General features: G+C 47.4%; 1 protein-coding gene across 1 annotated transcript in view; it reads left to right on the plus strand.

The window, feature by feature from the left end:
- The first annotated feature begins 10024 nt into the window (after window positions 1–10024).
- The window catches only part of LOC119383912 (uncharacterized), a 56068-nt gene continuing 51353 nt past the window's right edge, over window positions 10025–14739 (plus strand). The window contains exons 1-3 of the mRNA XM_037652185.2: window positions 10025–10297; window positions 11491–11651; window positions 13496–13625. Coding sequence (XP_037508113.1) covers window positions 10094–10297; window positions 11491–11651; window positions 13496–13625 — 495 coding nt within the window. The 5' untranslated portion in view covers window positions 10025–10093. The remainder of the gene's footprint in view (window positions 10298–11490; window positions 11652–13495; window positions 13626–14739) is intronic.

Genomic DNA, 14739 nt, shown 5'->3' on the forward strand with positions numbered 1-14739 from the left:
CACGGTGCGTGATCAGGCGTCGATATTATTCGAAATGAAACACGCCTCTGCAAGAAACATGCATGGTCGAAGTGGGCATGATTTTTTTTTTTTTGCGCGTATCATTATGCTATCAAAGGGAGCTCTAAAAAAATCCAAGGTGACATTAAACTTGCGATCCGACGTTGTTATCATTCGATGCAAACCTCGGCAAACGTGAAACTCCCACGAAACTGAACACTGCGCATTGCGATGCAGCCAGTGAATCAACAGGACAGATGTAAATTTATGCTTTTCACACTGAGCTCATAATAAATTTAAAGCCGCACGACAAACTTGGCATCCATGCAATCGAAAAGTTGTCAATAGAAAACGCACGCGAAAGCGTGCTGGATGTTTGCTGATAGCTCCGAGTAGACACGACTGTCGCAAAGAATGTGCGTTTTACCGGTAACATAATTACAGAACTCGCGCGGTCACCTCCCTATTCATGTCAAAGAAATGTGCCCGTTCAGCATCGGCACGCACGTAGCGCTCGCACAAACAGCATCGCTCTTGACGACCTGCTCGGTCCCGAAAAGGTGGTCGATCAACCGTCCTCCTCTGGTGAGATTCCCACCGTGAAAACGTAACTTTTAGGGGCGAAGCTCCTTAAGGCGGTACCCGTTCGTCCCTCGTAGTCGTAGTGGTCGTAGTCGTAGTAGTCGTAGTGCGTAATCAGTCTAACGCTTTGACCTCCAAGGTGGTGCCGGTGGGAGATTTTTCCTGTGCGTTGTTGAACAATAAAAAATTCGCAGCGTTAGCTAAAAGCCGACTTCTTCTGTCTCTCATTCCCATTAGCAGCCATTCTTTACCTCCAAGGTAGTGCCTGGTGAGATTTCTCCTGTGCGTGATTAAACAATAAAAATTTTGTTCAAAACGCCGTTGATTGATAAAATAAACCAACGAAAGACGCCAGATGTTTTGTAAAAGCAAAACGAAAGAACGCCAGATGTTTCTAAAGCAAAACGAAAAGACGCCAGCTGCTTAACGAAAGACGCCAGATGTTTTCTAAAGCAATGGTTTTCTAAACAATGAAAATTCACAGCGTACATGTAAAATTAAAGTGAGCTGCAAGTCGTCATAACTCATCGAACCTTTAGTATAAACGCGCCCGATCTCACGTCGGTGATGATGTACTGGGCAGAATTCACGGAAGATTCACGGTTTACCGATGAACATAGAGTTTCTTACAATAATACCTAGAGGGGAATCTGGCGCTAGTGTCTACGCGGGCTCCTTGAGCGGCGCTTCAACCACCATGGGAATGATGGGAAGTACAGGCTTCGGATTTGCTTCGGATGGATTAGGTTCTTGAGATTCGCAACGCTTGTTTGCTGAGTGTAAAACAAAGTGATATGAAGGTTGTTCCAATTAAAACTTGCTTCATTCTTTTGTACGTAAAACTTATTGCAAAAAGTCTGCGTGACCGTGAGATGGAAGTGAAATCTGGACAAATTCAAACACCAGGGCATAGAGTTTCTTACAATAATACCTAGAGGGGAATCTGGCGCTAGTGTCTACGCGGGCTCCTTGAGCGGCGCTTCAACCACCATGGGAATGATGGGAAGTACAGGCTTTGGATTTGCTTCGGATGGATTAGGTTCTTGAGATTCGCGACGCTCGTTTGCCGAGTGTAAAACAAAGCGATATGAAGTTATTTCTAATTCGAACTTGCTTTATTCTTTTGTGCGTAAAACTTATTGCAAAAAGTTTGCGTGACCATGGGATAGAACTGAAACCTGGACAAATTTAACCACCAGGGTATGCATTGCTCTGCAACTGTGTTCCAGATTTGGCATCACAATATAATGAATTATTTTCTTTACAGCACTTGAAACAAACGCGCTTGTCTTTCCCTCGAAAGTACCCATTATCTATTTATAGAAATAACAGTACCGTATTGATGAGAAACACTTAACGTATCGTCTGCTGCGATGCCAGGTGCGTCTGTCCAAGTGGTCTGCCTCCAACGCATCTCTCGTTTTGCTGTGAAGTCGAGTCAGAGGAGCGTCAAGGTGCGTCTACTTAGCTTTGCCGTCGGTTTACAGCCGATTTGAACGAGTTTTGGCAAGACGCGCTTATCAAAAGACGTGAACTCTACGCAATTTCCTGCACTGGCATGGGACGCTACATCTGTGCGCAGCGGTGAGTGCCCGACGCTTTACTAAAACTGTCATATACAACCTGTAAAGCTGCAACGAAACAGCAAATCAAGAGATCTAGCGGTCTTCAGCCTCTTTGAACAACAAAGGCACTGCTTGAGTGCTTTGTAACGCACCACACTATCCACGCCTCGCCAAGAACGAAACTGAAACTGTAGAAAAAGATCCGTAGACAGTTCGCAAGCTAACAAAATCTAATCCGAAGCCTGTACTTCCCATCATTCCCATGGTGGTTGAACGATCGCAGCGCCAGTTTCCTCTCTAGGTTATTGTATGCAAGGAGGTTTAAATAAAACTTGCTGGAGTGGAGGCCGCCTATACTTACGAATGAGCCGCAGTGAAGCCGCGCCGCGCGCGCGGCGGCCATCTTGCCATAGGCAAGAAACGGGAGCCAAAGCGCGCCCGCCGCGCTGACCGCGTCTTTCCGCCGTGGTTTTTAATGGTTATAATGGCGAACATTAAGGGAGAAGTTGTCAAGAATAAGAAGCGAAATCGCAGATAAGAATGCGGTCAGTTTTATTCTGTTTCTTTTGGCGTTTTCCTTGCAAGCATGCACACCGAAGGGCCTGTATCACTGTTTTTTTTTTTATAATTATCCTCGTAAGAGCAGACCTCACTTCTCGGCATTCATTTTCCTGTTTATTTCGTTCGTCATGTGACGGAGTCTTATGCATATATGGAGTTCGGCCACTTTCTTTGAGCGGAATATAAAATGTGGGTCCAAAGCACCACACTCGATATGCTCATCGAGAAGGATATATATTCGTCAAGGCTTGAAAGCCATCTCTTTTCTCAAGACAAGCTCAAAATCTCCAAAAAAGAATAGTTTTGGCTTTGCATGGACGTGCTTCAAGGGCATTCAGTTTGCAGTCGACACTATTTCAATAGATACAGCTTTTTCGATACTATTTCGTAGGCTCGGCCGCTCTCTCTTACCCTGTCAATGAATCAATTAAAAACGCCCAAGTGGCATAAGTCATAAGTTTAAGTCAACGAGCATAGTCTCATCATGTATTCCAGTCCCAAAGCCCGCATATCTAACCGTTTAGTCGCCCACAATCTCAACATGTTTTCTCATTTGTCATCAACAATCAAAGTACAGTAGAGTTTTTGTGCGGCATTGGGCTAGCTTTTTTGAGACAGTGACTCATCTGTGAAGCCAGCATTTCCTTTGATGGAATTCTGTACACCGTTCTCGTATAGAGCGCTCTGCTGACAGTGCGCGATTAAACTTTGTGCGTACAAACTCGTACGCTGATGGAGAATAGAAGTGCAGCGTTAACGCAAACGCCCGCAGCTCGGATGGAATACGTGCCTTTCTGGTCTTTTCGTGCCCTAGGGGTTGCTGTATGTATGGGGGAAGGCTGCAATGAACATCGCCCTACCCTACTCAGACATGAGCTTTTGATCCTTGATCTCCTATATTATCGCTTGAGGATCGAGCCTCGCTGTTTTTGGTTAGTGTGCAATTTTTCTGCTGCAGAATTGTCATCTTGAGCTGTTTTATCTCTTCTTGGAAAAGATGAAGCATTTCTTCGTAATGCTGCCGTATAGGTGATGCAACTGTCACATCTTCAACAACTTTTTTCAATTTGAACGCATCTAACGGCCGGAGTACCCTTGGGCGATCGGAATTAGGCCGCTTTATTTGCAGCTGGAAAGAGCACTGCACAGTTCAGACCTGCTGGTTTTACTCGATCGCTGCACTGCATAAAGCAAATACAAATATAACGAAAAAATGCACGAATGTAAGAAAAAACAGGCCCTTGTATATTGCCCCAATGACGTCACTTAACCTCGTAGTTGCGAGGTACCCTTTTATAGCACGAACAGGGCAACCGATAACAAAATCTCGCCTATTTATATAATTTCAATGAATAGCAAGCGGTGCGTTATTTTCCTATTCGCGCTCCGCACCAGTGGTATCAACAAGCACAAGAATGTGTATCACTGGATTTTGCAAGTGCTTTACAAAAGCGTCAAGCACAGCTAGTCGAAGAACTCCCAGGTCGCAGCCTAGTCCGGTCGAAACAATTTGGCGAAAAGTGCCTCTAACATATGCGATCGCCGTCTTTTGGCTTCCAGACTTCCCGTCAAACAGCCTGCCCCGACGTGCTTCGAACATTTGAGTCCTTACGAAACCGGTTAGGAAAAAAGAATGACCGTCAGATGGGAAATTAGAGACAGTTGCGGGCTGTCAGCATATGTTCCGGCATATAGAGAAGTTTTCATCGAGCTTGAAATGTTCTGCTTACAACTGAAACTTCATCCCAGAGTACCTTTTCGCTCGATTTATACAGCCGTACGCAACACACAATGTATCCAACAACGTCCGGACGCCACCACGCCAGAGAACAGCTAGAACATCTATGCGGCCGCTGCAGCATGCGTTGCGGAAGGCGCGCTTTCTGCCTATGGCAAGATGGCGGCACGTGGCTTCAGCTGAGGTGCGCCTCCTCCACTCCAGCAAATTTTATTTTAACCTCCTTGATTGTATGAAACTCTATGCACCAGGGTATGCATTGCTCTGCAATTGTGTTCCAGATTTGGCATCACCAAATAATGAATTAATTTTTAGAACACTTGAAAACAAACACGCTTGCTTTTCCCTCGAAAGTACGCATTATCTATTTATGCAAAATAAGAGTACTGTATTGAGTGAGAAACACTTAACGTACCGTCTGCTGCGATGCCAGGTGCGTCTGTTCAAGTGGTCTGCCTCCAACGCATCTTTCGTTTTGTTGTGAAGTCAGAGAAGCGCGACGGTGCGTCTACTTAGCTTCGCCGTCGTTTTGCAGCTGATTTGAACGAGTTTTGGTAAGACGCGCTTATCAAACAAACGTGAACTCGATGCAGTTTGCTCCACTGACATGGGACGTTACATCTGTGCGCAGCGGTGAGTGCACGACGCTTTGCTAAAACTGTCAAATACAACCTGTAAAGCTGCAGCGTCGCAGCAAACCAGGAGATCTAGCGGTCTTCAGCCTCTTTGAACAACAAAGGCGCTGCTTGAGTGCTTTGAAACGCACGCCACTACCCACGCCTCGCGAAGTACAAAACTGAAACTGTAGAAAAAGATCCGTAGACAGTTCGCAAGCTAACGCTATCCAATCCGAAGCCTGTACTTCCCATCATTCCCATGGTGGTTGAACGATCGCAGCGCCAGTTTCCTCTCTAGGGTATTGTATGAAACTCTATGCCGATGAACCTCCGCAGCTTCGCCCACTCATCATCATTCAGTCCGTGGATATGTTTCCATCTCTGGGATCTTTCTAAACCTTCAGAGGAAGCGACACGTGAAGGTGCACGTGCACGGCGAGCAGAGAACAGCGCGTGCTGAGACAGCGCAGTCAGAAGGCAGGTGCGGGGAGAGAAGCGACCGGTTTTTGCAAGAAAGGCGGCGAAACGCGTGCGACGCAGCGCCCCCTGGCCGAGCTTGGGAGGCCTATGATGATGTTACAAGCATGAAGGAGGTCCCTATTCGCCCTCGCGCTCAGAAATCCAGCGTCAACCTTCGTCCTTACGGACTCAATGACGGCCTATCGCAACTACGTTAAAGACAAAATCAGTCCTCTAGCACGCAGAATACTTTCACAAGCAGCAGAAGGCCGTACTGAGAGAGACTAAACAGGTCATATGGATACCTGGCCACTGTGGAGTCAGAGGCAGCGAGCTAGCTCATGCCTCCGCCCGAGCTCGCTTACCCCGGGACTCTAACTTTAGTGTAGGGACTCCAGCCCTTCCGGATCAGACGGCCCACCCATCGGCGTAGGCAGGGGGGTGCAAAGGGGGCATTTGCCCCCCTCAAGCCACACCGGCACTTGCCCCCCACCCAAGCTATGCCAGCTCTCTCTCTCTCTCCACCCCCCCCCCTCCCCCAGCCGCGATGCAAGACGGGTTTGCACTCCCCAAGGCAAAATTCTGCCGACGCCCGTGGGCCCACTTGACCACATACACTGAAATATTACAAAACCAAAGGCTTGCGCGGAGGAAATATCCTCCACCACATCCTCAACTCAGTAAAGCAGCACAGGTAGCCTGGCGCCGCTTGCAAACGTTATCGTATCCCAACCCACACGTACTCTCCAAAATCGACTCTGACAAGTACCCCTCACCAACATGCAGGCTATGCAACACTAATCTAGCTACACTTTATCACATATATGGGATGGGAGTGCCCGTGCAACACATCCAAAACAGATGTCTTTAAGGATTTCAGTAGAGATGGATGGGAGGCGGCACTATCCAGCCCGGACCAGGGTCCAAGAAGCCCTGGCACTGGTGGCGTCAGACTCTGGAGTGATGATGATGATGATGTAGTGGTGGCCTGCCCCTTTGCAACGGGGAAACACATTCAGTGTCCTGGCCTCACGGAAAAAAATTAAGAAAGGAAAAAAAGACAGAAATATTGAAGATACACCCTCACTCGCCAAAGGCAGGAGACGCGCACATAACAGGTCCTAAGTTCGGTGTACAGTTCTCCACCACTCGGAAAGCCGCCTTTTCGTGACAGCCACCGCGCATCGTCCCCCCTCATTGTCACTGTTGTCCTGTGCATCGAGAAACCCTAGCGCCTGTGGGAGTGTTGCGCCCTCCATCGGAGCCGTGGGAAGTCTCCTGCAGCGAAGAATGAGGTGATCCTGCGTCTCGGTCTCCATACTGCAGACTCTGCACAGGCTGCTGACGACAGCGTCATCAAACCTTCTGCGGTATTCAAGAGTGCGAAGAGCCCCAGCTCTCGCCTCGAACAGGAGGCTGCTGCCACAACTGTTGTCATAGAAGCGCAACCCACTGATGTTCTCCTTATGGGTCCTGTAGAACTCGAGGGTGGGCTTGGCCTCCATAGCCTTTCTCCATTGGGTGTCTTCCGCTTCCCTGACTCGCAGTCGGACCTCGACCGCCCACTTAGCCGCAGTTTCGGTAGGGATGGAGTCTTTAAAGAAGCCATACGTTTTTTTCCAAGATGTGTGGCGCCACCTGTCGGAGAAGTATTGAGTAGTGCATAGACCGACTCTCTCGCAGTTTGCTATGGGACCAGGTGCAACTAGCGAGTGCGAAACAACGATTGAGCTTAATATCGCGTGTGTTTGCGCAGTTAGCTCTTAGAACGAGAGCTATGAATTGTTCTCCGCTAGTTGGTCGCGCCACCGAGCCGTCGTGAAGTGCTTGCTGGATCACTCGCCTGAACGACGGCGAAAACAGCAGCAGACGAGAGCCCTCCGCACGCTACGAAGAAACTCCGCAAAAGACGCACTGTTGCGTTGTGAATTGCCACAGACGTAAAAGACGGAATAACAACGTTTACCGATTTCCGTAGTTGTCGTACGAAGAAGAAAGGCGAGAGCGCTGGATACGGGCCGTTGCGAGCGTGTTGGGTAAGCGAAGTACCCGCGTTCTCCACAGCCGGTGGCATGAATGTGTGGCTTTGCTGTTGTTTTGCGTAGCCCTGATGCAAAACCGTGGTAACCTTGACTATGAAGCTCAGCAGAGGCTCTGACCGCGGTGCTTGTCGTGTAACACGAAGTGAGCAGCTAGAGGCAGACTGGAGACGCGTGATACGCACACCGCGACGAGTTCGTCGTCACAACACATCATCGCGGACGTACGTACGTTTTGAAGGCTTAGAGTTATGGTTCTAACTAGCTAACACCACGTGCTTCATACAAGTAAATCGCAGAATGTTGGTCGTGACCCCCTTCAGGTTTGTTTCGCCCGTGTCCTCCGCGGTTGCCGTAGCTATCTCAGAGGCCACGGTTTTGCCTTTGGTTGTACCCCGCGAAAGTGGACACGCACGTATCCCCATTTGCAGTACATACAAACGGAAGACGACCATCAAGAGACCATTTGAGGATGCGTAATAAAACACTCCAATGCACAGGAAGCGAGAGATGAATTAAGGGAGAATGCAACTGAAAAGGCGAAAATCGCCGGAGTTCGCCCCTGATGAACCGAGTTTTGTACCACTGATCGTAAGATGCATAGCTAAGTAAATTGATCGTGTATGTAGGTACTTTATCGCTGTGGCACACGTATATACCCGATTTTAACGCATTTAGGCTCTAGAGAACGGATGTCGGAGGGCTTGCCTCGAACTCGGTGTCGTGTGATGCTCGCTTGTACTTGCGAGTTGCAGCCGCGTGAATAACTAAAACTTATTTTGCATTGTACTCGCAGTTCGCTTTGATCAGCTTCCTTTATTGTTTCTGAAGCGTGGATTGGCGGAAGAAGCTTTCCAGGTCCCTGATTTTCAGGAAACCGCGCCTCGACACCAACGAAAGAGGAAGGTTATATTGCGGCCTATGCACATTCGCTTGCGGGCGGCTCTCTTTGCACTACCCAGTTAGTGCCAGGGCTACGATGAGGGCGCTGGTGGCGGTGTTTTTCGCAGCGCCGCCTGGGCAGAGTCTGACGTCTATGGTAAAGTCCCTAGATTTTTCCCTGTTAAAAGCAGGGAAAAATCTAGGGACTTTAGTCTATGGGATCCCGGAGTTTTTTTCATCCATCCAGGAGAGGATTAAAGTGTCACTGTCACTACTTAAAGGCCAACTCCGGCGATTTTTCGAGGTCGATGGATCTCAGTGAAATTCGCTGGGTACGTTCCTTTGCACGTTTCCGTCATTTATGCCAAATTACAGGCTTGAGACATGCGCAGATTGTTTGCAAATGAATTTTAAAGATTGTCTGCAAACGCCCTCCTGGCTTCCCACAATTATTGGCAACATTGCGTCTGTGACGTCAGTATTGGCAAGGCGGCGGAAGTGACGAAGCCGAGGGCACCGCTAACTTCGGCGCTTAGGCCGCTACAGCGAGCGTCTGCTGTGCACAAGGCGACAGACAGCGTTGGTTTGGCCGGCGCTTCGCTGGTCGTCCCGGCTGTCACAGTTTTCATACTCCGCGCTGGCGTTACCGGCATGCCTTGCACGACTTCCGGTTCGTTCGTAACAACGTCAACGTCATACGTAGACAGTACACTCGGTTGGGTTTCGGTTTCGGTGTTGCGCTTTTTTGCTTATTTAAAATTATTCTCCAATTTGCCGAGTATTTCTGCTATCGGGCCCGTAACAGGAGCGTCTCAGGAACATAAAAGCACCATTACTTTGACATGGCCAAAAAATCGCCGGAGTTGGAGTACTGACACGATTTTGAAGTGCAGCAAAATGGACGTTTTTGGTTTCCTTGGCATGTAGTGCTAACGCTCTCCCCACACCGCATCCTGGAAACACGTATAAATATTTAAATTTGATTTTAAAGTTTTCATCTCCCAGCATATGCAAGGCAGCTTCACCGCATGGTCCATCGAGAGCCCTATGACGTTTCAAGTCAGCTCACTTGGTTTGCGAAATCTGGGTTCTGCATGCAGCCTAAATCACAGAAATCGCTGTCGGAGGCACTGGACGACAGTTCACTCATCATGAACCACGTTCGACTGACAGCAAAGGACAGCAGGTGCATATTTCGTGGGTTGTAGTCTGCCCGTGACGTCACGGGCCGACTTGACACGTCACTATGAAGCCGCCCTCTCGAAACCGAAACTGTTGGTTGAAAGAAGCGGTATTAAAAATATATGCAATGCATCCCCAGGCACCACGACACTCTTTTTAGGGTTCTCGACACCCGTGCTTTCATTTAGAGCAACAACCCGAAAAATTTTTAAATTCATGTCAGTACTCCTTTAAAACAAAAGTGAGAAATCTAGGGACGTTGTAAAAATCAGTAGATTTTTCTTTTTATCCGGGCATCAGTAGGTAGCACAGACAGACTAGCGTAGGCTTTTTCGGATCTGGCAACTCTGGCACGCGCACCTGCGCGCGCACTATGGACCCTACGGACTACGGACGGCCCATTTCAGTTGCGCGAAGTTAGAAGTGGTCGCTTGTACCTGTCCACTCGTGCTACAACGCGTAAGCACCATGCCAGCGATCTCAACGCACACGAGGCTTTTGTTAGAGATCAAAATGCTTCTGCTTATGCTTCTGCGGGAGAGAAGAGAGAGACGAGAGCAGCAACGACGTCAGCAGCGGAGACGACGTATCTTGGAACAAAGACAGCAGTTATTGAGGCAACGAGGACAACAGCAACAACAACAACAAAGACGGGGACCTTACCAAACAGCTGTAAGTGCTCTGTTCATTTTACGGCGTGGCAGGGGTGTATCATTTACAGAACTACAGAACTTGTTCTCGGGCGTGTTTGTAATTGTTGAAGCACGTGTACCGCTGACAAGACGGGATATGCACGCGTAATTGTTGAAGCACGTGTACCGCTGACAAGACGGGATATGCTCGCGTAATTGTTGAAGCACGTGTACCGCTGACAAGACGGGATATGCACGCGTAATTGTTGAAGCACGTGTACCGCTGACAAGACGGGATATGTACGCGTAATTGTTGAAGCACGTGTACCGCTGACAAGACGGGATATGCACGCGTAATTGTTGAAGCACGTGTACCGCTGACAAGACGGGATATGCACGCGTAATTGTTGAAGCACGTGTACCGCTGACAAGACGGGATATGCACGCGTAATTGTTGAAGCACGTGTACCGCTGACAAGACGGGATATGCACGCGTAATTGTTGAAGCACGTGTACCGCTGACAAGACGGGACATGCACGCGTAATTGTTGAAGCACGTGTACCGCTGACAAGACGGGATATGTACGCGCCCTTTTTTTGGGTGTTCCTTTCATTTTGCGTCCATCTCTCTTGTAAATCCCTCCCCGTATTCACAAGGCTCATCTTAACGAGGCTGTCACAAGAATAGTCGGCACAGCGATAGCGTCTATTCGTTGGCACACAAACCACGCTGTACCAAAATGAGGGGAACGAAGGTGCCCGATTTCGGCAAGTCAGGAGCATAATGAAGCCGACAGGCAATGAAAACCAAGGAAATTATTGTATAAACTGCCCAATCGAAATGAGAAAATGCTTAATAATGTGTAGTTCAATTTAAAAATCAGTACTTCTAATTATGTACCCCAGGTATAAAGAAATACCCCATGGTGTGGTGGCTTCATTATGATTGTGTGTGTGTATATATATACACATACATACATACACACTGTATAGGTAAACACACACACTGTGTCGGAATGGTAATGAATGACATTGATGAGAATGCCACTCTGTTCATTGCTCTGTCAAGTTTTTTTCCACAAGTTTGTTGTTATTTTGGGGATCCAAGGAACATCTGTTTACCCTTTTTGGCAAGCAAGGAGTGCAGCATAAATGCACCCGATGACTGTTTGCAACCACAGCTCTTATATTTGTACTAGGATTAATTGTTCAGATTGTTGACGACGATTGCAGGTGCACCACAGGCAACAAGGAGACAAAAGCTTCTTTCTCAACTACTACAGATTATTGCCACAGAATTTCGACACGCTTTTGAGCATTGTGGCTGCTGACCTGACCCGTGTGCAGCTGTTTGATCCCTTGGTGCCTGCAGAGCAACTGGCGTTAACACTGAGGTTTGTAGAAGCACATTTCTGATTGTAAGTTTAAAATGTTTTCCTCTGGGGCACCATGCGCATGCTGCCACACTTGCAATGCTATAAGCACACTGTTGAAGGCTTTTTTTTTTTAAGTTCATAAAAAAATAAAAGGAGTCTCTAGCGTCATGTCCAAATGCAGTTGATAAGGGTAGTAGTAAGTCCGAGGTAGCTGGGGTAGTTTGTAAAAAGTTCAGGATAGTTCTGTTCGGGCTAGTAACGGGGTAGACCAGAATAGCGTCATGTCCAGGCGTAAAAATAACACTTGCTGAGGTTATGTTCAAGGTCGTACGTAACAAATAAATGCAGTGCCTCGAACAAATTAAAGCCTTCATGTCACTGGAATCTCATATTTTTGTGAGCAGACGGGTGAGAAGATTCAGCAAAATGGCTATGTGAACCGCCTTGGAGAGATGGGCTGAACCATTTCTTTACCCCAGAATTTTATGAGAATGTTTGGGGCAAGCTCATATTAGCAGCTATTCCATCATCCATCAGAGGATCAGGATTCGTGTGCATACACAGATCCCTTCATTTGTTACAAGTGGCCTTGCTACAGCTGAACGAAAGAAGGGGAATTTTTTCTGACGGGCTCGTTTATATGTTAGACACAACCAAATGAATCGAACAGACAATTAGGCCAGGGAAAGCACAGAGAAAGTTAATTGTTAACTGTAGTGTACTTATTGTGACATAAATTGAAAGGAAATGGACGAGAAATCACTCTTTCTGTTGGTGGGATTTGAAGGTTGTGGGTTTGAATCCCACCAACGAAAAGGGTGATTTCTCGTCCACTTCAATTCACATTTCAATAAGTACACTACAGTTAAAGACAACAGCTAGCGTCCTCCGTGCTTTCCCTGGCCTAATTGTCTGTTCAAGTCATCTTGCTACAGCTGTTCAGCTCTCCGCACGTTGTCTTGCTCAATCTTGCTTGTTACTTTCAATCTTGCCCCTGCAGCACGTTTGAAAGATTGGAGCCCAGTCTCTATCCTCGAAAAGCTTCATTGGTTTCCCTAAAATGTATCAGAAGTGCACATGATGTCTAGTTTTCCTGCGCTTCTTATGTGCTACCTTTTATGAAGTTTCTGCCACCGACTCAACATAAAAGGCTTGCAGCATCGATTTCAGGCCATATGCGTGCCATGTACAAGCTGTGTGATCTTTCACTGGTCTACTAGCATTGGTTCTCAATGATCTTTGGCAGGCTAGAAAAGTTCGTGCTTGTTAGCTGCTGCTGCTTCCTCACTTTAGTGTAAATGCACTTGGAATTACATACAGTGCAGGTAACTATTAAATTGACAACTGTGCACAACGTTGACTGGCGACATCAGTGTAATTTCAGTAGCAGTCAGTTTCCCTCAAGTGCATGTTATACCCGGCGTGGTGGCCTACTGGTTATGGTGCTTGCTGACCCGGAGGTCCCGGGATCGAATCCCGGCCGTGGCGACCGCATTTCTACGGAGGCGAAATGCTAGAGGCTCATGTGCTTAGATTTAAATGCACATTAGCAGCCCACATGGCCTAGATTCCTGGAGCCGTCCACTTCGGTGTCTCTCATAATCGTGTTGTGGTATTGGGACCTAGAACCCCAGCAGTTATTTTTATTCAAGTCTGAATTATGAAAAGAGTGGTGTAATTTGTTACTTTCAAATTTCTCGTATGGCAGGTGCTCAATGTTGTAGTCTTTTACATAAAATGAGATTGTTCGAGTAAGATTGTTTATGTACGATTTATAGTTTGCAAGCTTATCTGGTTGAAGCACCCAAATACATGGGTCCTTATAACTAAATGTTGCGTCTATTTTTTATTTCACGTTACAGTTACCTGGGATCGGGGAACGAGATGGATCAAGTAGCACTAGCATACCGTGTCAGTTTCCAAACTGCCAAGCGATGCATTCTTCACACATGTCGAGTTATATGGGCACGTCTCAAGGATCGCTTCATGCCAGTGAGTAAACCTCTGCATTTACCTTGCGTCTTGTTCTTCCTGCTCTTCTACTCTTCTGACCTTATCTATATATTGTTCCCTCTTTTCCTTCCCTAATTGAGGCTCAGCCAACTGAGCACGTGCTCGGTCAATGTTAACTCCCTTTGTTTTTTTGCCACTCTGCCATGCTACGCTTCAGTGATCGTTGGCAGTCAGGGCAACTGTTAGTGCTCAGCTTTCTAACATTAATAAAGCCCAAACTCATCAACTATTCCTCATTACGTTGTAGGCAAATAATTTTGTTTACAACATAAACGTGCTTCATACCGATCGTGGTCTTTTTACTACAACATTGAGGTCGTTTGTTTTTCTCTTCTCGGGGTACTACAGACATGCCCTGCGTAGACCAAAGCAAGAGCAAAAACTAGACTGAAGCGACCTGCAACAACCAGTTGCACTTGTTAAATTCCTTGGTCCTTGAGCACACAAAACTGTGCACTAAAATGCAGGGATGGGATTGCTGTGCCAGATGAGAGGTGGAACGTTCACTTGCTGCAGCATTTGGGCAAAAATTACATTGACCTGCAGCGAGCTTGCACCAAGACGTCATTTTTGTCTCTCGTAGGCAACGATGGCGACAGGCACACGAATCCTTCATTCAGCCTCCCACGACCATTGTGCTATTTGAAAGGAGCACTGACACAAAAATTTTGCATCTTGTTTTTTCTGTTGCAATAGGTAGCTAACGACCCACTTATCACGGCTGGAAAGCTCGTTTGCTCGAGCGTGCAACGGTTAATTATTTGGAGACAGTTTTGTAGCGCTTAGTCGCAGTTTCGGTTTCAGAGAGCATCGAGTGAGGTGGGACCCAAGGCGGTTTTCATGTAAACGTAGCTGGCTACGTGTCCACACAGAAGCGTGTGCACATGAGCACCGCGTTGACAACTCTTTTCAATGAAGGCATCCTGGGGGCTGCTATAAACCCCTCTGAGGCATTGGAAATAGGTGTGACCCCCAAAAACGTACTGCTGAGGCAACGACATCAGCCTTTGTATTCCCGTACAGGTCTCCCCCTCTTTCCGTTGAAAAGGTCTGCTAGGAGCGGGCGATCACAAGGATCGTGGCAGCCAACACA

The sequence above is a fragment of the Rhipicephalus sanguineus genome, chromosome 2, assembly GCF_013339695.2.
Source record: "Rhipicephalus sanguineus isolate Rsan-2018 chromosome 2, BIME_Rsan_1.4, whole genome shotgun sequence".
Lineage (NCBI taxonomy): Eukaryota > Metazoa > Arthropoda > Arachnida > Ixodida > Ixodidae > Rhipicephalus > Rhipicephalus sanguineus.